This window comes from Psammomys obesus, unplaced genomic scaffold (genome assembly GCF_907164565.1).
Source record: "Psammomys obesus unplaced genomic scaffold, mPsaObe1.curated_primary_1811, whole genome shotgun sequence".
In the NCBI taxonomy this organism is placed as follows: domain Eukaryota; kingdom Metazoa; phylum Chordata; class Mammalia; order Rodentia; family Muridae; genus Psammomys; species Psammomys obesus.
The window spans coordinates 4151470-4177530 of NW_026587556.1; the positions used below are offsets into that span (position 1 = coordinate 4151470).

The 26061-nt window shown below is 40.0% G+C and overlaps 1 protein-coding gene across 1 annotated transcript in view; it reads right to left on the minus strand.

Annotated features, from left to right (window-relative positions):
- Hecw1 (HECT, C2 and WW domain containing E3 ubiquitin protein ligase 1) overlaps positions 1-26061 on the minus strand; it is a 295620-nt gene that overhangs the window by 149006 nt on the left and 120553 nt on the right. The window contains exon 3 of the mRNA XM_055603961.1: positions 7922-8246. Within this exon, the coding sequence (XP_055459936.1) occupies positions 7922-8246 (325 nt within the window). The remainder of the gene's footprint in view (positions 1-7921; positions 8247-26061) is intronic.

Below are 26061 nucleotides of genomic sequence, written 5' to 3' on the forward strand. Positions count from 1 at the left end.
GAGAGGAATGCTCAATTTTTGCAGAGTTAAAATTCTAAAGGGCTAAACTGTCTCTCCCATGATGTCAGATCCTATACTTTCAGTGCAAAAAAAAAAAAAAAAAAAAAGACAGAAACATGAATTTTATCTTGAGTTTCTATAAGGCCTGTGTATTTTCTGCTTCACTAGAGCAATCATCCGTGCTAGCTGAAGCAGAAACTATGAGGCAAAGAATGTTTTAAGAGTCCAGATCTTTCACAGGAACTGGAGGGATAGCCAGAATACAGATACCTAGCCCTGCAGAAAGACAAGTGGGTCACAGTTGCTTGCTTTCATACTAAGATACTGATTTAGTTGATTATCTTGTTGCTGGGACAAAACACCTGACAAATGCAATGGTTGGAAAGAGGGTTTGTTTTTGGCTCAGTGTGAGGGCACAGTCTGTTATAGCAGAGACGATATGGTGGCAGGAACTTAAGGTCCCATCTGTCCAAAGTCAGGATGCTCCCTTTTATTCAGTCCAAGTTCCCAGCCCATGTAGTATTGCTCTCATATAGATGAGGGTGAGTCCTACCATAATTGCCTCAGTCCAGATAATCACTTACTAACATTGCCAGAGGCTTGTCTCTTCAGTGATTCTAGATCCCATCAGGTTGACATTCAGATTTAACCATCACAGATGCCCCACAGTTCATATGATGCATTGGGTTGGAATGAGAAAATAGGAAACGATGAAGTATAAAAGGTTTGGACTCAGAACCACAGGACTAGCTCTAGAGTTGCTTTGTGCCATCTATCAACAGGTTAGCACCTACAGCTTTGGGTTTCTTATTTGAAAAGTGGAAAGAGATAAACACGTGCCTGATGAGTGCACTGGTGACTTGATGCTGATTGAACATCTTTACTGTCCTTACAGCCCCTTCTTTCTGAAGATAACTGGAAAGAACACCATTGCTTCTCCGCTTTATTAACAAAAACTGCTTGTATCCTTTGGAAAGGAACTTATTTGCAAAATTCAACTGTGTTTCAATTCTCAGTGTGTGCTCATAGCCATGTTTGGATTACTGGTGATTGTATTATATGCTTTTATAGCTAATGCTTCATTTAGTTAAAAAAAATAAAGATTTCCCTAGCTCTGTGTACCATTATATCCAAGTATAAATTTGCCTAATTGTGGCAGTTCTCCAAGTGATAGTATATGTTCATATTATCCATTATGAAGTCATAGAGTCAGATATTTGTATACAATGACATGTTCTTTCATGTATAATAATGTATATCACAGACTTTGCTTCATTCCAGACTAAACCATGGGAGTAAATGGATAACAAAACATGGTTCTGTATTATCAGGGATTTTTTTTCTCACATATTTGGGTATTTGTTCATGAGAATAGTTAATTTCCTTAGAATATAGATCGTATTGAAATGGTTAAATATCAAGGAAACTGGCCAAAAGCAATAAAAATGAGTACGTGACTGAGAAGAATTAGAAAATTTTGGTAAAAAGAAAAAATCCAAGATAACATACGTTATAAAGAGAGAAAAAAACCATGGACTTTGGTGCATATGTTTAAGTACAGCATGATCTAAGGATTTGACAGCAGTCCTCTAACTATCCCTTTCCCAACCCATCCCACTTGGCAGAAATATTACTGTTCTATGCTTGGGAATCTAGGGCTATTGTCAAGGTGAATTTCAGAAGGACATAATGAATCTATACACTTTATTTGGAAAGATGTAATAAAAGGAATTTAGTACTGGAGAAATGGGCTCTAAAACAAAGCCCCACATTAATCCTCTGTCTAAATGGATCGTAGCTAAGCTGCTGCCTTTGCCCTGAGGTCTGCTGAATATAACATCTCAGAATGACAGCTATAGTACTGAAGGGCATGGCTGGGGCTGCTGTTAAGGCCAGAACAATATCCTCTTGTCTCACCAAGACGATGACCAGCAAGCAGCAATCAGTCTGTTATTGCCACTGTCATAGGCCTGCCAATGCTCATGAACTTGGTGAGTGGACACTGGGACACTGCTATAGAAAAGCAAGTTTTCTCAGGCCAATGTTGCAGCAGTTACTGGCCACGTTATTCCTACCTTCCGAACCTTACACGAGGACAGCTAAATGGAGAGACCAATTTTGCCTTCAGGATTCAGGTGAATAAGGATCTAGGAATTAATTTTTAGAAGACAAGATTCTTCACTAGAGGAAGGTATTTGAGGACAGAAAAGAACAGGGGTGGACGCTGTGGTCAAGTCATGCCCCCTCCCACAATGACCATCGGCACCTCTCCAGCACTCTACCTAAACATGCACTGTTATATGCTGTTTGTTGACACTACTAGACACTGTTATCTTAGACATCTTATTTGATGCCTGAGAGCCTTAGATTATTTACTACAAAATGATAAAGATATTAGCATCTCGTTCTGAATATTAACTGGACTATCACAGCAGTGATCTTAAAAAAGTCAGACATATAGTAAGTAGCTATTTGTTCAGAGTTTGTGTGAAAACTAAGGCATTCTAAAGTCCTAAGGTACTTAATGAGAAAAAGTGACTTTAAATATTTAAAGTTGTTTTATAAACCTTTATTATATATGAAATCTTATAAAGGGACTAAAAGCTTAACGCCTTGCTTGGTGCTATTGGGGAATGGTGAAACATGTAAGACATAAAGTCTGGAAGAAGATCTTCTAGTCATTGGGGATGTGCCCTTGAAGGTGTCACTGGAATCCTAGCTCCTTCCTCATTCTCTCTTCTTCACTTTCTTGTCATAAATGAGTAGATTTGCTCCGCCAAGTGTCTTCTGTCATGGTGTGTTGCCTTGCCATAGCATCCCAGAATAAGGAAGCCAACAGCTCAGAGACTAAAACCTCTGAAACAAGGAGCCAAAATAAATAAAATTGGTTGTCTCAGAAAGTTTGCTGCAGCACTAGGAAGCTGACTAACACACCTTACACACATGTTTCCTGGTTTGGGCCTTAAGTCAGCTGCATGGATCCTGGTTTGGATCTTGAACCAGAACCATGAGCAAAAAGAAATTTCTTTTCTTTATAAATATCCCAGTATTTGTCTCATTATCAAAAGGAAGAAAAGGGCTTTTGTTTGATTGGTTTGTTGTTGTTATTTTTGCTACCTCATTTAAAATGCAAGAACAAAGAGACAAAAATATCAGAACATGTAACATATGAGTAATAATATGTGGGCTGGTGATGTAACTCCATGGTATATACCATTTCCACTGCAAGTGTGACGCTTTGGTATGTTAGTTACTTTTCTCATTGTTATGACAAAAGAACCGAAATAGTTACTCTAAGGAAGGAAGATGATTTTGGTTACAAGGTGCAGTCATCCACTGTGGTAAGAAAGCCACAGTAGCAGGAGCTTGGGGCAGCTGTCACCGCATGTTCAAAGTCAGGGAGTCATGGAGCAATGAACGCTTGTGCCCAGCGAACTCTTGCTCTCTCCTTTTTGCTCAGTCCTGAACCCTGTCCCACAGGAAATGATGCTGTTTTCATTTAGAGCCTCTTTCCATCAGCTTAACCTATGATCCCTCACAGGCAAGCCTAGATTTTGTTTTTATGTCGCTTCTGAATTCTATTGACCTGACAATGAGCGCCATACCTGGTGTCCTAGTTTCCTTTCTGCTGTGGTGATAAAACACTCTGGCCAAAAGCAATCTGGGGAGCCAGGAGTTTATTTGGTCACACTTGCAGGTCTCAATCCATCACCAAGAGAAGGAAGGGCAGGAAGTCAAAGCAGGAACTCAAGGAAGGAAACTGGAGTCAGGGACCATGGAGGAAGCCCTTGGCTTGCTCACAGGCTTGTGTTAAGCAAGCTGTATTATACATGCTGTAAAAGATGGTACACTCCACAGGGTATCAGGCCCACCCACATAAATAACCCATCAAGGCTGCTCCTCACAGATACGGCCACAGGCCAATCTGATCTGGGAAATCCCTCAACTGAGACTCCTCCAGATGACTATAGGTAATAACAAGTTGGCAGTTGAAGCTGACTAGAACACCTGGGTTCCATGGGAAAACACACACACACACACACACACACACACACACACACACACACACTCACCTACATGTAAAACATCGCACATACTTATGTGTGTACATGGGTATATCTTGTGTGTATCTAACCTCTGTCTTCCGTTTTCTATCCAGGTTGAGAAGCAGAGAGATGACTCTTGCTTTGTGAAGCATCTATCAGAGCTGGGTTCTTTTGAAAATCGTGTGGTAACTGATCACAGTTATCTCAGCTTTTATGGAACAGGACCCAATCGGACATTGTTTTGGTATGCATAAGTATGGATTAGCATCATTACACAATTGTACAAACATGCACACATTAAGCAGGATTAAGACGCAGAAACAGTCTCAGCCGGAAGCCATTCAAGATAGTCAATTTGATAAGACTATGAGCCCTAACTTCACACAAGTAGGATGTGTAAGGCTTGAAAGATCAGATGCATTTCCAGGCTCTAGATTGTGGCCATACTTCATTAATATAACTTTAAACAACTTTTCCAGTTATTTCTTGACATTCTGAATTCTGAATGCATGAATGTTCTCTAATTTTATTGTTTAAAATCAGTCTGCAAATTCTAGCAGACTGATATCATACTATGATAATGGCTGTGATTTATTAACACTAAATTAATAAACAAATTATGAACACATTATGTCTGTTTTATCTGTTGGTTGTTTAATATGATTTTAGTTGCGCACATTTCATTAAACAGCCTTAATAGGGCTTTACTTCAGAGTTAAAGTAATTGCTACTTTTAAAATCTGATAACCCTCAAAAATGTTTCAAGATCTTAATTGGGAGCTCGAAAGATGCTTTAACAGCTAAAGGCGCTTGTTAGCAAGCCCGTCAACCCGAATTTGATCCCCCAAGACACACAGCATAAGGAGAGAACCAAAAGACGAGAACAGGACCCACTCAAGTCGTTCCCTGGCATCCGTGGGGGCCATGGCATATGCATGCTCATCTATAGACGCACATAGACTGAGACCAGCACACATACATACACTCATGCGCACACACAAATAAATAAATAAATGTAATTTTTAAATTTTACATTTTTAAATATTTGGAATGTGTAATGAGGATAAACAATTTCTATAGGTGATTTCTAAATAATATAGCACTTTAATGGCCAGAATTAATCAATTGTACTCATCAAGTTATTTATCTTTTAACATCAGCAAAAGAGACATGGGCATTACTGAATTTTAAATGTAAATATAGACAGATTAAACACTTCACCTATTTGTTAAAATCATGTAGGCACAACGTAATACAATTTACTGAAAACACCTACTCATAACGTAAGAAAGCAGCCTGTACATACTTGTGTTTGGACCAAATGTTAAACTTCTGCCCATATCCTGACATTTAGAAATCGTTCTCCAGTCCATGCTCATATGGTCAGAAGCCTTTTTACATGAGCTACAACTAAAAGAATATTGAAGTGTCAAGCTTGGGCTGATTAATACCCAGAAAGTAGGGTTATATCACAATTCATTTAGAAAAAACATAAAGTAATTTTTAAATTTCTTCAAAATAGATGAAGAAATGTATTGACTATGAAGAAAAGAATCTAACCCAAAACAAAACAAAACAAAACAAAACAAAACAAAACAAAACTACACTATCCCATCAATTATTCTCTGATGATATAAATTGCAGTTTTATATCCATTTTGGAGTAAGTACTTGAAATAAGTACTCCATGAAAATTAGATGAAAATACCAGGTGGAGGCAATATATCTTTCTACAGGCAGAACATCATTCTTATATGTCTGCCTATCACTGAAACCACACGATCCTTCTCCATACAACCACCCTTAAAAATAATTTATTGCTTTTATCTATCTTTACTATCTAGTCTGTTAATAGGAGCAATCAAAATGCTCTAATGCTGTAACCCATTGCTAGTACCCCATGGCTCTGGTTAAGGGCAGCATGTGTGACTTGGTAACAGTGTCATTGAAGAGGCAACATCACCTTCTGTGTACACATATCTTCACCTCCTTAGAGCAGAAGAAACTCGTATTTGGCTAGAAAAGTCTGGAGGTTATATAATGACAGAAAGCATCATAATTTTGTCTCTGCTTGGGCACTTCTCTGCCTTAGTGATGTAGAAACGTACATTCCTGATACTGTTCACAACGCCGACATATTTCTATGGTCCATGTGAACTCTACTGCCAGGACAAGCAGCTTCAAGTGTGGTGGGGGAGGGATGCACTGCATCGCCCCTTCTGGAAATGACAGGTCGGATGAAATAAGTACCCCCACCTTTAAATTTCCAGGTCTAAGTCTGTGACTTGAGCTTAGACAAAGCACCACAAATCCGGATAGGCAAGTTACCAATGGCACACAAATTATAAACCTTTAAGATTCACAGATAATTTTTGGATTAGGAAACTGTATTTGCAGCTTGATGCTATTTAAAGTGTTGCCATTCAGCATTAAATAGCATCACAGCTACATGTGTGTAGCCGCTATGACAATAACAAATTGTCAGATTAAGCTTCTGAAATGACGAGTTACGGTTCTTTTGGCTCAGTCAAAAATGTCATGTTAACACCAGATCTTATTCACTCAAAGTTTCATGAAACTCAATATGGCTAATGATCTCTTAATTTTTTTCCAGCTGCTTTTTTGTTTTAAACTACTTCCTCCTCCTTTGGGTTTTCCTCTTCCTCTATATTTCTTCCTTCCTCTTTTAGGCACCTTCTAATGCTTTCTTACCCTACACAACTGTGATTAAGCTTATCTACTCACAGGGTACCAAGCCACAGTTTGACAAACTCTAGCTTGGCTCTATCTATATGTTGACCTGCAGAGGTAGGAGGCATGAATTGATGCACAGAGTAATGCTGCTTACAGACTTGTTCCCGTGGCTTACACAGATTGTCTTTTTATACCACCCCGGGCCACCTGCCCAGGGATGACAACACCCACAATGGGCTGTGCCCTCTGACCTCAACCTTAATCATGAAAATGCCCTACAAGCACACACATACAGAGCAACCTGATGAGCATAGTTCCTCAGCTGAGAGTCCCTCTTCCTAGGTCTCACTAGTTTGTGTCAAGTAGACTAAAACTAACCAGCCCATTTATTCCTGCTGTGTTTCACACTCGATAAGTTTCATATTCAGCTCTTTGTCTTCTCCAACGGTGTTGTCTTTTTTTTCTCCTTATCTTGAGAAATGGCATCAGTGTTCACAAACTGAGGGAAGACGCTCCCGTGAAGAGTTGGCTTAAGATTATGCACTTGTGTATGTGCACACGAAACAAACAATTCCTTCAAGTGAGAAATTATGTTCCCAATTAAAGCCACAGTAAGATGGAATGGGGATTGAGGCAAAACTAAAGTTTCAGACCATTCAAGGGAGTAATGAATGCTTAACTGTAGCTATTTAGAGCCCTATTGGCCTTACAGATTCAGGCTGTCCAAATGGGGTCTTTTGTCAAGACATCAAACAAACAAACAAACAAACAAACAAACAAACCAAAAAAGGACTATAGGGCAGAATATCTGGATATTTAGCGCTGATAGCCAAAGATACAACAAAACACCATGAACTAAAAGTATATGCTTGATAGGTTGCTGTGATTTTGTAATCTCTGTTTTAGATAGATGTTATTTTATTTGAAAACTTTAAAATTATTAAATTTTTCTAATCAGAAGCCAAATTTTTCTAATATTTTAATAAAACATCAGAATGTATATTGTTTCACCTTTAGTACACACACACACACACACACACACACGCATTATGAATTATGAATAAGATTCTTGTTGAACTATCAAACCACATGCATAAGACCTTCCTCTTCAGGGCACACCGTCAGCCTCTCTGGATGAATCAGTAGCTCTAATGAGTAGAGCCGTGGTGGTGATGTACTCACCAATAAGGTACATGCCAATCCAGTCTCCAGCGTCTACTTCCTCCTTGATGTCCCAGTGGATCACCAAATCCTGGGAGTGCCCTATAGAATAGTAGGAGCTGCTGACCATGAGTGTAGAGCGGCTGTCTGAAGTGACCAGGTCAGTGTCGCTGGTGGAGCGAGGGATGGTGATGCCGTCGTGGGCGCCATTCCTGATGTCTATGTTGTGGAACTGGTCTGGGTTATAGCTGTAGCGGAGGGGCTCTTTGCAGCGGCGCCGGCTCTGGGAGTTTCTAGATGGAGACGCCATGGCAGCCAGGCCTAAAAACCTGTTCTGGTACAGGTTCTGTAGGAGAAAGGAGACATTGAAGAGGGTCAGGAAAACCCAGCAACTTCTGTCACATCCTGACAGATATGAAACGATGTGTTGAGGGAAGTAAATGGTGAGGGGGCTGCCCTTTGGGGAGATGGGAACAGGACGGACAGCATTATTTCAGGAGTGTTTTTCTCTGCATTCACGCAGGAACAAGAACAAAACTGCGAGGCGCCTTTCTATTCATGCCGTCCTGGAACCTCTGCCTCCTTCAACCAAATTGATTCTAGAAGGAGTGGACTGCCAGTAAAAGTCCTGTTCCCAAAGAAGAGCCATTTTCTGGTTTCTCTAGCACCAGTTCAATTGGATCAAATTTTATCCTTTTATAGGTTAAATTATGATTATCTTCATTAAATATTTCAGTCATTCTTGATGTATCCCATCCCTTCTCATAGTCCAGAATGGCTCTTGCTGGGTGAGGTAGTCATTCGCCCTCTCTCTTTTTAACCCCTGACCCTATGGCCTATCTCTGGGCCCTCTGAAATGTCTATGAAGGATTTTGTAATTCTAGTAATTTGGAACCACAGTTGTTGATCAGATTCAACCTCAGAGGAGTGTCTTCTTTGAACTGATGCTGTTGTAGAAAGCATTGCAGTTGCTTTCTCTTTGTTCATGCTTACAGCACTGAGTGTTTAAGATTGGCTAACAGAGAAGGTCACCATCACAAGGAACCTGTGCATTTCTCTCAGAATGAGTGAGGATGATTGTATTAACATGAACATTTTGGGGATTTCGGCTTATATGTTCTGTGACCAATAACACTTACGCTTTTTACAAAAGAAAAAGGCCCAAGAAAAGCATTGAATTGTGCTATTTAGACTCCAGGGACTGTACCTTGTTATGCATACTAATTAAGTGGGAGTTAATGATATTTTGTGTTCCAACCATAAGAACCAGACCCTAGTGTGGGTCTACTCTTCAAATTGTATGAGTCTTAAGTTTGCATACACTTAAGTGTACCAATAATATCAACTAATAGCATGGAGAATGAATTAATTAAATGAACAGCCAAATGTGTAATTATGAGTTTTACCAAACAACTATCCTAGATAGTACAGCTCTGCCAGCTTTTCAGCTGTGTTATCTCCTGACCACATGATCCTCATGGATCTTACCTTCTTCAGCCATGAATGGGCTATTGTCAGCAGAGTAAAGGCTCAAGAAATAATAATCCACTACAAAAAATAAACCCTGGATCACTTTAGGATAAGAAGACGAACTAGAATGTAGCCTAGGTGGGGCTAGTCATTTGGGCTATGCTACTCGCCTGGTGACCTTTCACATGACCCCAGTAGCACTGACAATTAAGTTCATTCTGTATATACCCTAAAGCCATCCTGTTCATGGCTCTCCAGGTTTCTACAGGGAATTGCAGACAATTTGCAGGCATTGTCTTACGTGAATGCTCTCCCTATAAACTTGCAGAAATAAGGCTCCTTGATAAGATTTGATTTGGGGCAGGATATTTTTGTGTTAGTGCTGAGGAAGCTGAGGGTTTTGTGTTTTTTGTTTGCTTTGTAATTTCTTCTTTTAGTGTGTGCGTGTGTGCATGCGTGTGTATTATGTGCACATGTACGTTTATGCATGATTGCATAAGTGGGTGCATTTGTGAATAGGTGGGTGCGTATGTGTGCATGCTTGGATGCAGAGGACTAGTGCTTGCCTTGGTAATCTTCTTGGATCACTTTTCCACTTATTTATATCATCCTTATATCATCCTTGGTAGACCCTTATATCAGGGTCTACCAAGCAAACCTAGAGTTTGCCAATGTGGCCATTTTGCTCCAGAGATTGCCTATCTTGCCTTAATAGGTGGAAATTATAAGCAAGCCACACTAGGCAGGCTTTGAGGATCTGAACTTTGGTCCTCTTTCTTACATAGCAAGAGCTTTAACTGCTGAGCAGTCTCTTCAGACCAGAGAAAGGAAGTGTGTGTATGTGTGTGTGCACGCATATGTGTGTGTCTTCAGTGTGTCTTCATTTGTAATAAGGTTTGTTAATATTGCTGTCTACTGTGTGAAATTTTTTTTTTTGCCTTTTTATTCTTTTTTTTTTTTTTTTTTTTTTTTTTTAACTGGCAGAAAAACAAACCAGATCAAGAGCCCAAGCCTGTAACATTTTCATAGGAATTCCAAGCAGGCCCTCAAAAGATTTTAAATACTTCTCTTTTGTTCAGATGTAAGTTCTGCAGCTATCATGTCATAGAATTCCCCCGAAGAACAATCATTTCCCTTAAAATTGCCAAACTACATGGTGAGAGGAAAAGACATAGATGGAAACACTGACGAATTGAGAGGCTTTGCCTGTTAAAACTGCGTTGCAATATGGCATTTGCCTGGAATAAGCAAAGCAACCTAAAGATAGTTCTAGAAGAGTATACTCTCTCATCCAGGCTTATCCACCAACCAATGAGGATCTGGTGCAACATTTGATAATTCCACAGTTGCTACAAACATGGAAGGCCGTAAAAGGGGTTTTTCATGCTCGCTCATTCTTACGGAAGGAAGAATATGCACCTTCTTAGGGGTGTGCTCTAGCTCAAAATCAAGTGAGTGGGTGGGCTTTCTAGTCAACAATCCCACATTCTGGCCCAGACTCACATCATGGTGTTCCTTGGCTTCCTTTATCATTCCCATCCTGTGAAGCTTCAGTCTCTTTTTAATGCCTGTGTGTTTTATGTCCTAGCATATTAACTAGTTTTGTTTTTTGTTTTTTTATTTTTTAGCCTCCAAAATTTTAATTAAAATTCTATTTTAAGCAAAATTAGGGGCAGAATGATTTATTGTGTCTTATAAATATAAAATACAGAAAGACAAGAAAGAGACAATAAGTTGTACACAAAGGAGGCTAAACATACAACTATATTTCTTCATGCCCTAAACAGATGTTTTTAACTAAAGATTCACAACAAATGATTCTTTTTAATTGTTTTACTGATATGTAGTTGATATAAGGCTATTATTTGACCTATATGTCTTTTGTGATCCAAATTAGGCAACACACTTTTGCCTAATTACTAGTTCTAGTTACAGCTAGCTACTCTTTTAAATACCGTTCATTTTACCAAGTTAGCTTCTTAAGCTTTGTTTTGTTTAAACAAAGAAAGCTGTAGGAGTTGATTTTTGAATGCTCTGATGGCCTCACATTGAGTTCCTCTGTGATCAGGCTTTTACTGGAAGAAGCAACTCAATCGTCTTTTATTTCTAAAGCGTGGGGACAGATGGAGACCTTCCCTGTTTCGAGACATACACAGATAAAGACCACAGACTGCCTGCAGCGTGATTACACTGTTTCATAACTCTGGACTTCAGCCTAATCTCTATGGGAAGGCATCCTCCGAGATGGGAGCTTTTTCTTTACTTTCTGAGAAAGGAAGGCCCAACCTCTGAATAAGAAAGAAATCAGGCATAACTAAATTGCTCACACACTTTTCTCCATTGTACTAAATAACTCAATTCTATTGATAAGCAAAATCAAACACTGACAAGAAGATTATAAGAATATTTTAATTTTCCAACCATTAGTCCCCAGTTTGGTACTAGGTTAAACACAGATTTTAACTGACTCGAGAAAATATGTCCAATGAAAGCAATCTAGACATATTTTTAGATTGTTTAGATTTGTTGTTTACTATGATTTACCATAGTAGAGGCAGTATTTTGCATCAGTAAAACCAAAACTCTCTGAAAGGAGATGGGATATTAAAACAGAAATATATCACATCTAGAAAGAACATAGTATGTGTCAATATTTTTAAGAGTGAGGGGGACAAAAGGCTCCAAACTTGTCAGTTTTTATCTAAGACTCATTAATAAATTCTTTGTTTTTGAAATATTAGGCTGTGATTGAATTCCATCTCACAAAAATAGCAGAACTAAATATAGAGAAAAGCAAGTCTTTTAAAAATGTCTCTAAAAATTAAAAATTGTAAGTGGAAAAAATAATGAAAGAAACATAATTAAAATATATAAGATGGAGTTGTTCAGTTGTGTGTGAGAGAGAAAGGTGGTCTTTGTTCATAAAGCAGATGCTATTTTTCTCAAGGAGACTCCTGGAACATTTTACACTGTGTCCAGTTTTGGTCATGCCTGTGCTAGGGGTGGAGGTAATGACAACTTAAAAAAATTCAGATGTTGTTTTTTTCTTTTCTACCAAGGATCTCAGAAATGTCAAATAAGAGTATCTGTGCAAGATGGAAGAAGGATCAGCACAAGTAAAATAAAGAACAAACAAACAAAACCCAGAAAGATTCTATTCCAAAGGGAGAGAAAAAGGAAGCCCTTCAGAACTCACAAAGGCCTTAACAGGACACTTGGAGGCACAAAGAAGATGGGCACACAGAACAAAAGCCAAGCTTTAGCCACATGGCTGCCTATTGGGAGAGAGAAAGCAGATGTCTTCTACAAAAGGTAACTCAAATGGCCATGGTGAAGAAAGACTGGCAACCCTACCCTCAACACACACACACACACACACACACACACACACACACACCCCACAAGACTTAATAGAAGTTACAGCTTTTGATGAGACAGTGTTACATTTTGTCATTTGTTGCTGTGTTACTTAAAGTGCAAGGGATAAATGATATATCTTAAGGGAGAACATAGTTTTTGAAACTAAGCAATACTGGGAACCTGAGAACAACTGGGAGACAAGAAGCCTGAATCTGTTCCTCCACATTCCCATGGTAAAAGCAGCCCTGGAAGGATTTTGCACAGCTGGGCAAGGAAGGGGCAAAGACAAGCAAACCACAAGCCCCAGGTGGCTGAGCTCAAGCATGGGCTGTTGGGATATAAGGGTGAAGGCAGCCTACCCTCTCCAGCCAGGGTGGAACTCCATTGAGGATAAATTGCTCTGTGTCTGCCAACACTGAGCCTGAGGACACTGGGCTGATAACCTCAAGAGCTGCCTACCCACTCTCATTGCTGAAGACTCAGCAGGACACTTGTCATCCAGAACTGCAACTGCCCAGCAGAATAACTTATATCCTTAATGCCTTGAAAGTATAAGACAGGTCTTCTGTCCATACAGTTCTCTGTGCTTTGTTTCCTAAACCCTTTTTTTAAAAATTATTTTTTATTTTAAATTTTGTGTGCCTGTGTGTGTGTGTGTGTGTGTGTTCAAATGCTGGATAAGGGCAGAAGAGAATGGTGTTCCTCTAGAACTTGAGCTACAGACAGTTGTGAGCTGAACTCAGGTCCTCTTCAAGAGCGGTGTGGGCTATTAGCCACGGAGATCTCTTCAGCCCAACTTTCCTACACTCTCAATATACTTGGGAGACACCTCAGAACAGTAAACTTGCCAGATGGTAAAAGCTGAGACTCTTAAAAGGATGAAGAACCTGCCTAGCTCACAGAATTCAAGGCTAACTCTGGTTCAATAAATCAAACAAAAGGAAGGTGGATAGCATCATCAACAGAGTTGACCAAGCACAAGAGGCAATATGAGAGATGAAGGACAAGGTTAAAAAAATACTACACTTGCATTGATAAGGAAAAATCAATAAATTGACACCACCATTCATTCATCCATGGATCCTGGGATATGGCCAAGAGACCAAATTTAGGAATTTGTGGGCTAGCAGAAGAAGGAGCTGAGGTAAGTAATGGCACAAAGAATCTGTTTTATGAGACATCTAACCCCAAGCTCCCCAAATCTAGGAAGAAAAAAATACAAATGCAGAAGCCATTTATATCCCTAAAAGGCATGACCAGAGAAACCTATCCATGGTATATTTTAGTCAGAATATCAAAAATAGAAGCAAAAAAAAGGTTAAATGTTATAATGAGGGAAAAGGAAAGGTACCAGAATAATCACTGCAACCCTGAAGACCAGGAAAATGCAGAATGACATATTTCAAGCCTTGAAACTAAATAATTATCATCCAAGATTGTTATCTCAGACAAATCTGTCCTCGAAAATGAGGCAAGGGTGTCTACTCTCATGTCTCCTGTTAAATAAATTTGAAAACTGACTAGTGACATACATAAAAAATATTATCCACCATGCCCAAGTTAGCCTTACCCTGGAAATACCCTGGGATGGTCTAACAAATACAAGTCAACCACATAAACAGACTTAAAGACAAAGACAAAACAACAAAACCCCATATACTCACTAAAAGGGTGAAGAAAATTTCTTTGACAAAATATAAGATTCCTTCATGATATAGAGAGAGGAGGAACAGAAGGAACACATCTCAACATAATGAAAGCTATCCATCAGAAGCCACACCAAATCATCCTAACACAGAAACACTTAAAGCAATGCCACTCAAATCAGGAATGAGAAAGGCCTGTCTATCCCCACTCCTTTTCTGTGCTCAAATCACTAGTTTGAGTTATAAGTCAAGGCAGGGAAATTAAAGGCATACAAATAGGAAAAGAATAAATAAAACCTTTTATATTTGCAGATGACATGATATTATACAGAAGAGACCCCTAAATCTTCTAGAAACAATCAATATTTTCTACAGAGTGATAGGATGCATAATCACCTTGCAAAAAATCAAAAGTAAATGTATACACCACAAGCAAATATACAAAGGGATCATATATACACCTCCATTCGAAAAACTAAATTATGCAGGAATTTGGGGATTAAGTCTACAAACTGAAAGAACAGAAGAAGAACCTAAGGTCAACAGACAATATCTTCGACAAGATCACAGAAGAAAACTTCCTCCTATTAAGGAAAGTTATACCCATACAAATACAAGAAGCACACAGAATATCAAATAGGTATAACCAGAAAAGAAATTTCTTACATTATATTATAGTTAAAACACTGAATACACAGAACAAAGAGAGGTACTGAAAACAGCAAGAGAAAAGCAATCATAGATCACATTTCAAAGAATGCAGGTAAATGGTGGGACCTGGAAAGGATCATCCTGAGTGAGTTGTCCCAGAAGCAAAAAGACACGCATGGTATATACTCACTCATATAAACATACAATATAGAATAAACCCACTAAAATCTGTACATCTAAACAAACTAAGCAAAAGAGAGGACCCTAACTAAAATGTTCAATCCCCATCCTGAAAGGCAAAGAGGATGGACATCAGAAGAAAAAGAAAATAGGAAACAACCTCGGAACCTGCTACAGAGGGCCTCTGAAAGCCAGAAGAAAACAGGAAACAACCTTGAAACCTGCCACAGAGGGCCTCTGAAAGTTTCTGCAGTATAGACTGTCAAAGCAGATGCTGAGCCTGATGGCCAACTGATGGGCAGAGTGAATGGAATTCTATGTAAGAAGTGGGAAATAGTAAGAGCTGGAGGGGACGGGAACTCCACAAGGAGAGCAACAGAACAAGATAATTTGAACACAGGGAACTTCCCAGAGACCCATACTCCAACTAAGGACTATTCGTGGAGATGACCTGGAACCCCTGCACAGGTGTAGCCCATGGCAGTTCAGTGTCCAAGTGGGTTACATAGTAATGGGAAGAGGGACTGCCTCTGACATAATCTGATTGGCCTGCTCGTTGATCACTTCCCCCTGATGGGGGGGAGCAGCCTTATCAGGCCACAGTAGAGGACAATGCAGCCACTTTTGATGAGAACTGATAGACTAAGATCAGAAAGAAGAGGAGAACCTCCCCTATCAGTGGACTTGGGGAGTGGCATGCATGCAGAAAGGGGAGGGAGGGTGGGATCGGGAGGGGAGGAGGGAGGGGCTTATGGGGGGATACAAAATGAATAAAGTGCAATTAATAAAAAAATTAAAAAAAAAAACCACCAAAAGAACAGTTGACTTCTCAGTAGAAACCAGAAGATCCTGGAGCAATGTACTCCAAGTTCTAAAGATCACATATTCCAATTCAGACTAGTTTACCCAGAAAAAAGGAGAAGAGAAAAACCTTCTAATATATATATGTGTATGTGTGTTTGCACACATCTATAGCACATCTATATACTATATACTAATATATATACTATATATAATATGTGCTATATATAGTATATATGTAATATACATACTAAAAGAATTAATATCCACTAAATCCTCTGTATAGAGAATACCAGAAGTAATACTTCAGACTGAAGAGAGAAATAAGCATAGCCAGGAGAGTATAGAGAGTAAACAAATTGAAACATGATTACTGAAACATAAAATAGGACTAAAACCAAACAGTAAAATGGAGAGAGAAAATAACATACACCTTTCAATAATAACTTTAAATATTAGTGGCCTCAAATTCTCAACCTAAAGACACAGGTCAGTTGAACGGATTAAGAAACAAAATACACTTAAAATAAGTTCATCATTGTAAACAAATGTGACCAGGTAGAAAACAAAGACCACTATTTTAATACCTATAAAAGTATATATTTCAACCTAAAATTAATTTGAAGATGTAAAGGACACTTTATTCTAATCAAACTAATAATAAACTAAGAAGGCATTGTAATCTAAAACAAGTATGTACCAATTTAAATCATACTCAATTTCATAAAAAGACTACTGATAAACTCTTAAGACACAGGCTAAGCACAACGCAGAAACAGATGATTTTCATACCACATTTCCCCTAATGGACAGATCATCTCGCAAAAAGAGGAGACACACAGAATGAAATGATAACATACACCCAAAGACCCTAACAAATATCTCCTAAATATTCTGCCCAAATACCCAGAAATTCTACTCAGCAGCCTGTTTAAGTTATTCTAAAATAGAATATTTATTAGGACACAAAACAAATCTTTACAAATACAGAAAAAAAAAAAGAAATCAAATAACCCTGTGCATCCTACCCGCAATGCTATGTGTGGTGGTTAAAAAGAGAATGGCTCTATACACTCATTGATTTGACGCTTGGTTACCAGGGAGTGACACTGTTTGAAAGGATTAGGAGGTTTGACCTTCTTGAAGGATGTGTCACTGGGGCTTTGAGACTTCAAAAGTTCAATCCAGGCTCAGTGACTCTCTGCTGCCTGCAGATCTGAATGTAGAACTCTCAGCTACTTCTTCAGTACCATGTCTGCCTGCGTGCTGCCATGCTGATAACGGACTAAACCTCTGTAAGTTTAAGCAAGCCCCAATTGACTGCTTTCTTTCTATAAGGGTTGCTATGGTCATGGTGTCTCTTCACAATAATAGACTCCACTGACTAAGACAGAAGTTGGTACCAGGGAGCCAGGTATTGCTATGATAGTCCTGACCATGCTGCTTGTGGGCAGAATGTGGACTTTGGGACTTTGGATTAGAAAAACAGTTGAATGCTTTAAGCAGGGTTTAATGGGGCAGATTAGTGGGAACATGGAAGACAGTGCTGAGAGTGATTTGAATGATGGGTTCCAGCTCAAGAACATTCAGAGGAAAAGAAAATTAGTAAGTGGCCTAGAGACTGGTCTTGTGATATTTTAGCAAAGAATGTGCTGCTTTCTGCCCTTGTCCAAAAATATCTGCCTGTAGCTAAATTGAAGGGTTTTGGATTAATGGTGTTGGTAGAGGTCGGCCTAGTATTGACTGTCATGTGGCTATTAGTGGTCACTCTTACGTAGATCTATAAAGAAAAGGAGCAGGCCAAGCAAGGAGAAAAGGAGCACCGGGGAATGTAATGTGCTCATAGAGATAATGAAATAAAGGGAGTGGTGCCATCAGGGCAAAACCCCACCCCGCTAAACTTCCAACTTATGGAAAGGTATGAAAGAAAAGCGTAAGCAGTGCAGGAAATCCTCTAAAACAGGGTCCTGATGCAGGCGTAATTGAACAATGCAGCCCAATTCCAGATCCAGCAAGCAGAAGAACTTGGCAGCTTCTGCCACGTGGTTCTGGCTTTAGAGTCAAAGATACAAAAAAAGAAGTTATGGAATCTCCCTTCACTGCTAGGGAAAGCTGCTGAGGCCAGGTCTGTGTCCGTGATTTCCCTGCATGGGGGCCCAGAGAGGCCATTTTGTGAAGCTGTAAAAGTGAAGCCTGGATCTCGTTGGAGACTTCAAGATGTTGGAAATGCCAGAGTCATGGGATACCTGCCAAAGAGAACTGCTAACGGGGTATGGAAACAGCCCAAGAGAGAGAAGTATGCGGCAGTCAACAAAGCCGAAAAAAGTTGGAGACCCGAAGAGTGTTTTGACATCAGACATTAAGGTGCAGGTTTTGCAGATTTCAAAGCATGGGTTGGGAAATAGAATAAAGTTGTTATGAATGGGAAAGAATAATGAGGAAAATATGTTTAAATGGGGATGAGAATGAAACTACACATTAGAGGAAGAAGAATTTGGAGGGATAACTGATAGTAAAGACTTTGCAAATGCCACAAGGATATGTACTACTGGAGTGAGGAAGAAATGGAGAAAGGGAGAGAAGAAGGGAAGGAGGAAGGGAAGGAAATTAAATGGACCGAACATATATGGAGGCATATCTGACCCAGAGGCCCAGATGCCGGGGGGTGGGTTGCCTCTCTTTATGTTGTTGGTTACTTAGTTATTATATACCCCTAAACAATACAGGCCATAGGTATCATTCCCTGTTACTCTCCAGGACTTTATGGTAACATTTTGTTGCTGAACATACCACATACTTGAATAATAGGGCATGGAGAAATCAAGCTGGTACTGGCCTGGAAGCTTCCTACTGGCTAGCTTTCATAGGCCTAAGAAGGGCTGTTCTTGATTCTGGAAGAGAAAAATAATCCATGTTCTTACCTAGCTATAAACCCTGCAAGCTATAATAATGGCCAGCTTGAAAAGATATGCTCATTAGTACAACAGCAGGAATGTTTGGAAGTACACAACCAATTTATGATTGGTTTTAAGGCCCATTCTACTAGACAGAATTAATGGCCAGTACTAGCAACTGGGACAAGAGCCTATGGTTGAATAGATCAAGACTCTAGGGGAGAATTTATTACTATTATTCACCTAAATGTACCTAGAATTAAACTGCACCGTAAGTATACATCTTTATACCCGTAGACAAGTATAGCTCTCAACCTTCATCAGAGAAATACCTTTTCACAGCAGATGCTAACGAAGACAGGCACAACTTGTCACTGTGCAGAGAATAAGAGATTGCCAAGTGATCAGCAGTAAACAGGACATCTATATCACACTTTCTACCCCAAAAGCTTAGGAATCATCACAGAAGATGGGTGGAAAGAGGTAACAGGAAGCTGCCACAAAACAGTGCATTATGTTTATAAAAAGAATATTGCTCGCATGAACCCACGGAGATTGTTATCGCATAGACAAGACTTTTATGACATGAAGTAAAGTAAAATTTTGACATGAGTGGGGAAGGGTCCGCACAGTTCCATTTTTTAGCCAAGGCACTATTGGAAACTGACGGTTAGCAGGGAAGGAAGAGTCAGGTCTCTGCAGATAAAGCCCCTGTGTGTTCCCCTGGACGGCCTTATATCATGCACATGGTAACAGCACTAATTAAATTCAATGGGTTTAATAAAAAGTATATGAAGTTTAGGAGGGAAGTGTAGCAAGTAAAGGTATGGGTTCAGGAGGGAGGGAGTTGGGGTTAGATTTCATCAAAACACATTGTAATGTTCCATGCATGAAATTCTCAAAAATAATTTTTTAAACTATTTTTTTTTCATTAAATAAGAAACAAATTTAAACAACAAATACAACTCAAAGGAGAAATTTTTTTTTTTTCCTTACAGATCCAGAGGGATTATCGGCAGAGAAGACCTAGCAGTAGGAGCAGGAAGCACCTGGTCACGTTGCCTCTCTACTCAGGAAGCACAGAGCAATGAATGATGCATTTGCTCAGCTCCTTTTCTCAAGGTACACAGTGCAGGATCCCAAGCAGGGACTGTGACACTTTCAATAGGTGGGTCTGTCTACCTCTCTTAATCTAATCAAGATAATGCCTTATAAGGGGTCCATCTCAAAGGTTATCTTAGACGCTGTCAAGTTGACAATACTGGCCATCGCTGCTGACCTGAGACATTTCAGCTGCTTGTAAAATGCCCCGTAAGCATGAGCCATATCTAGCAAGTACAGGACAGAGAAAGAGGATGTTCCCAACAAAACAGCAGCGATGTTTCAGAGCTATAGAGTGCACCCTGAAGAACCCTTTTGAGAGATCCCTGAAACTACCACGAGAATGGCTCATTTCTAAATAGATTCATTGCTTTGCTTTTTTCCCCCAGCGGATCACACATGGACTCAGTTCTTGATCTAGAATGGTGCAAAGGGGCCTAAACTTGAAACAAACAAAAGTATCACATCAACCATCTCTCTGAGAATTTGGTAACTGAGCCCGATGAGACGTGATGACAACAGACTGATTAATGGGAAAAGAGGCAGACAAACCTTCAATGTTCAAAAGCCATGAAATCTCAAAGAAGCACCAGATGTTTCAGACTTAAATATCTATTATAAAGGAGAGTTCTTTGGTACCACCAGCTGATGACTAGACTGCTCCAGAAATCAGCGGGCTCAATAAAATAAGACTGGATCTCTTCTAAGAATGGATGTATAAGATGAAACCAACACGGGGATTGAGGAGTTAAGGTACCAACAAGGAATATGGTCTGCCCTTTCTTGGCATTACATAATGTGTTTTCAAATGGGTCTAGAAAGAGATAATTTTAAAGTCATTTACCCTGGGGACTTTGTAAGGCTCTCAAAGGCTGATGAATTCATTTCTCTCTGCTGAAAACAAAACAAAAAAGTGCTATTTGAGAAGCATCCTAGCTCCTACTATCCTCCCTAGGCCCTATGGCACCAAATGATTGTAGGACTATTGTCATTGTCTTGAGACTTTTTCCTGTTGTGGTCAACTGTGTTGATGGGTATGTGGCCCTTAAAGAGAGTTAATGGGCACACTAAAGGTACCGAGCGTCAGAGTTCCGGGGGGGATGCAGTACCATGCTGCCTTTAGGACGCAATCAGCACATAGTTAAATGTATGGCACCAAGAGGTTTCCATTTAATGTACATTAGACATCCCCCATGGGTTTAAGGGTTAGGTAATGCAGTAAAATAAAGCTGTTTCTAATTTAAGAAAGTGAAATTGCACCATATTTAGAATTCTCTTCATCTCTGCAAAGTGCCCAAAGGTATCTGATGCCAAAGGCAGAGGACTAAAATCAAAAGCGGAAAGGAGCAACGGGGGCACCATTTGATACAAACACTCAGGTTGTGTCTCGCGTTATACAGGAGCTGAGCTAAACCCAAAGCTGTCATAATTCCTCTGGGAGACTTTGCTTCACACACATTAGAAAAGTACCCACAGTGCCCTTGATGCGTGTTAGGTAGACTATCACAAGAGCTATCAACCTGTCTCTGTCTCCATCCCTCTCTTCTACTCATACCTTTTTCACTTGGTGATATCTGTCCCCTGGGTTTCCTTCCAAGGTCATGGCTTAGTGTACTTCTCAGTGGGGAATTTCAGGTGCTAGGGGTAAAATACAACTGGCTTCTAGTCTACCCTAAATGGGGGCAAGCCTGGCTATTAACTGAACTTCAGTTCTTCTGTCTTCATTTTGAACTCTTATTTTTGTGGCTGGTACTCTGAGACCTGCACAGAGAAGAGGGCACAAGTGGGTCTGGACATGGCTATGCATCAGTACTGGCTGATAACTTTTGAAAGTAAACTGAGCCTCTTGGGACCCTGAATTCTGCCAGGTGACTGGGCTCAGGATGTACTTGTCAAAGATATGACTACAGAAGCTGAGAATATCACGAGAAGATGTACCTCTTTGTAGACGTTATGATGAGCAGTTTAAATGAGAAGGAGCTTAAATGTTTAGCTGCAGTTTCAGGGGAAACATTACCCATTGGTAAAAGAAATCTGCACTGGTAAGGATGTTCCCCTCTCTATACAAGGCAGCTAAATCACAAAGGGCTCAATTAATGGAGAAGGTGTGAGCTAAGTGTGAGTAGCAAACAATTACCTAGTTTGAGGTGCTGTTCCTGGCTATCTTGTCTTTTCCAGGGTTTTCTTTGTTTCACATAAGATATTGTCTGCTGCATAGGCAAATCCCTGATATCTACTCTAGCGATTTGCTTGTTTCTTTAGGCTTCTCTTGTGTACATATATGATGTGCATGTTATTAAAGTTATGCTGTTTTGTTATCATACTAAATTGTCTTTTGTTATAGGGAGCCATGAGGAGCTTATGAAGTATGAAGAGGGAATTTTTTTTTCTTTCTTCCTTATATCCTAAACTATTAAGAATTAGGATGAGGACTCTCAGACTTTCTCCTGTCCATGTTAAGATGTCTATTGCTGTTGCCCTTGTTCAGCTCATGTTTAGGCAGTCATGTTGGTGAGACTTTATGGGTGTAGCTTCTGACATTCTTAGGAGAGACAATCTCATAGAAAGCATCCTGTTCCTCTGGCTTTTACAATCTTTCTATCTCCTTTTCTGCAATAAGCCATGAGCCTAAGTACAGGAGTTGCTTCATAGATGTATAAGTTGGAACTGGTCTCCACAACTCTGTGTTTTGGTTGGCTGTGATACAAGCAACTAAGGAATGCTGAGAGCAGGAGACATAAATTGTCTTCCCCAGAAAAGAGCACACCAATTGATTTCCCAATATTAAATTGATATTCCTGAAAGCATACAAGTAAGTAACAGTACACAGACTGAGAGGGTAATACTTATGAATTTAGGAATACACACACACACACACACACACACAACTAATGAGGGGGAGGAAGGATTGGAAGAAACTCTGGTATACAGAGGGATCAAGGATACCAGAAGAACATGGTCAACAGACTCAACTGACTGGGCCCCATGGGGGGTCGTAGAGATCAGGGAACCTGTCGGGGTTTGATCTAAGTCCTCTGGCTGTGTATTTTGGTGTTCTTGTCAGAATCCTAACAGTGGGGACAGAGGTTGTCCCTGACTCTTTTGCTTACTTGTTGGACGGTTTTCCTCCTAACGGTTTGCCTTGTTCAGCCCTGATGTGATGGTGTGTGCCTGATCTTATTGTAGCTTGTCATGTCATGTTTGGTTGATGTCCCTTGAGAGGCCTACTTTTTCCTGAGAGGAAGCAGAGGGGGATGGATCTGGGGGAGGAGTGGAGGGAAGGCAGGGAGGAGGGGCGAGAGGGGAAACTTTAATTGGGGTAATATACAAGGAAATAATAATTTGTTTTTCTTGGTCCTATATGTCATTGTGACTGAAATGAAACACATCCACCATGAGAACAGCAAGCGAGAATTCCCAAATAATGCCCCCCCCAAAGCCCCCTGCAGCGTCACTGGTTATGCATTGTTTGGCTTCACAGACAGACTCTGAATCTTTGCATTATCACCTGATACTTATCGCTTGGGTACCAGATGATTCTTTCTTCCTGCCAGCCTCCTAGGGACAGCATATACCAAATCCTTCAACCTGAGTTTAATATCTGTCCCAAGATCCTTGTTCCTCTGTTCCATCATCCCCTGAACTCCAAGTTTGCACTCTGAAGTGAGAACATTACTTTCCTTGGCAGCTTCAGCTGTCAACTTGACACAACCAAGAGTTATGTGAGGAAGTAGCAGCATCAATCAGATTAGCCGGTGGGCATTTCTATAGGACATTTTCTTGGTTGCTAATTGATGCAGAAGGTCACAGCTCTCTGTGGTCCAGGACTATTCCGAGGCTGGCAGTCCTTGCTGTACAAGAAACCTAGTTAAGCAGAAGCTAAGGAGCAAGCCAATGAGCAGCATTGCTCCAAGACCTGCTTCGGTTCTAAGGTTCCTGTCTTGAGTTTTACTTCAGTTTTCCCTAGAGAAAGGCTGTTGCCAGAGGTGTAAGCTGAAATGAACCCTTTTTCCTTGAATTGTCTTTAAACTAGCACCTTCACAGAAATCTCATAAAGAGATTAGAACCTATCTCAAAAAGATCTATGTGGCTGCACTGAGTGTCATTAGAAAACACACTGCATCCTGTTTCTTCGTTGAACAAATATCTGTTGAATACCTGACAGAGGCCAGGCAGGGATGCAGGTACTCAGATAAATTGTTGCATTAAGGAGACAAAAGGCCCTGCCCCTGTGACTCTTCTGTGACTGAACAAAGGACAGCCGGGCCTTCCTAACTTGGATGCAAGGAATGCAATAAAGGCGAACTGGAAACCATGTCTCGAGAACATCAAATGTCAGGCAAGAAATGTGCCTTTGGGACTAACTAGCTCTAATGTGTGATCCCATATTTGTCAGGGAGAGCTACAAACAACCAGACGAAACTGGAGTTTTAGTGAGTGTGAATAACGAGAGCTGCAGAGTAACAGAAACAGAGCTGTTGTATGGCATTTTCCCAATTTGGGAGAGGCTTCCTCAGTCGTAATGTCACACAGTCCTCCCAGGAACTCTGAGAGACGTGCAGTTCAGGCGCTTCAGTACTTATGAAGCATCGTGAGATTTCTGAACTGTGCCTATGGCTGTCAAAGTCAAAACAGCAGTGATCTCTGTGACTTTCCAACTGCGTCAAGCTGTGGTTCCGCATGGGTACCAGCTGGTAATATCGTTTCTCCAAAGCACTCTTAAAGACGCCACTTATACTGCTATTGCAAAAAAAGAAAGAAAAAAATTCCATATTTGGAAAGTAGATAGGAAAAATTCTGTACATTTGCCAGTAAAAGTAATAAAGAAAAAGAACATAGATACCATTTTTGAGCGCTCACTATTTGACAGCACTTTTGCTAAACATTGTTTTAAATAAATAAATGGATTTCTTTCAGTAAATGGAAATGACATCATATGTATATTTTTAGGTATAAGCTCAGCAATGATCAAGTGAACAGTCAGAAGAGGATATAAAAAATATACCCTTTTTTCTTGCTTGTGCTAGGGCTTTAAAGCCTTGAGGAACCAATGTAGGCGTTCACAGAGGGCTTTAGTGCTGGCCCATCTTGGTGGTACCATCTCCAAGAGTCACGCTTTAGGCTTGAATCTCTGAGGCCTGCTGCTACTTTCTTCAGTGGCAACATGAGTGTTTGAACTGTGGTAATTTCCCATTCCTTCTCTATTCATATCTCAGCCTGTCTCCCAGTCACCTCACAGCTCAGGGGCCTAGGCTGCTCTTTTGCAAAGGGCAACTATGTGCTTCCTCTGGGACCCACTTTGTTCCACAAACCTCTCTCCTATCTCTGTGGATTCTTATTTATTTATAAGACTAAATTTGACCTTTTGCCCAAATTGGACTCCTGATGCTTTTGCTATAACCTATTCTTGCATATTTAAGCATTTCTATTTAAAAGACTAAAACTTACTATTTTTATTCTCCCTCCATCCCTCTTTCCTCCTCCTCTTCCTTCTCCTCCTCCTCCTCCTCTTCTTCTTCTTTTTTTTTTGGCCTCTTCTTTGGGCTTATTCTAGTTATTACTTATTTTTATGTATGTTTCATTAGCATATCCACAGAGACTGCTGTGGATCTTTTAAGGCTATTTTAGTAGTCTAGAGGAGAGTGCCAATCTGGGATCTACATTAGACTAGCTTGAGGATGTTAGTTAGTTCGTTTGTTTTCATAACACTAGAAATTAAAACAGGGTCATATACATTTCAGGCAAGCATTCCACTACTAAGATATTCACCTGGGGTTGAGGGGCAGGATCTCACTGAGTTTCCCAGGCTAGCTTTGAACCTATTATGTAGCCCAGGTAGGTCTTGAACTTGTAATCCTCCTGCCTCACCATTTATCTAGTAGTGTGGCTTTTCAAAGTTCCATATCTGAGACTCTGCTCCAGTTTTGTCTATACACATAATCAAGGAGGCTCTCATGACAACCTGGTCCATTTTTTTCCCTTTGTCTTGAGATTCTTTCTATCCTGAAGCTTTGAGGAATTGCATTATCTATAAATACTCTTTTGTGTTCCAGCTATC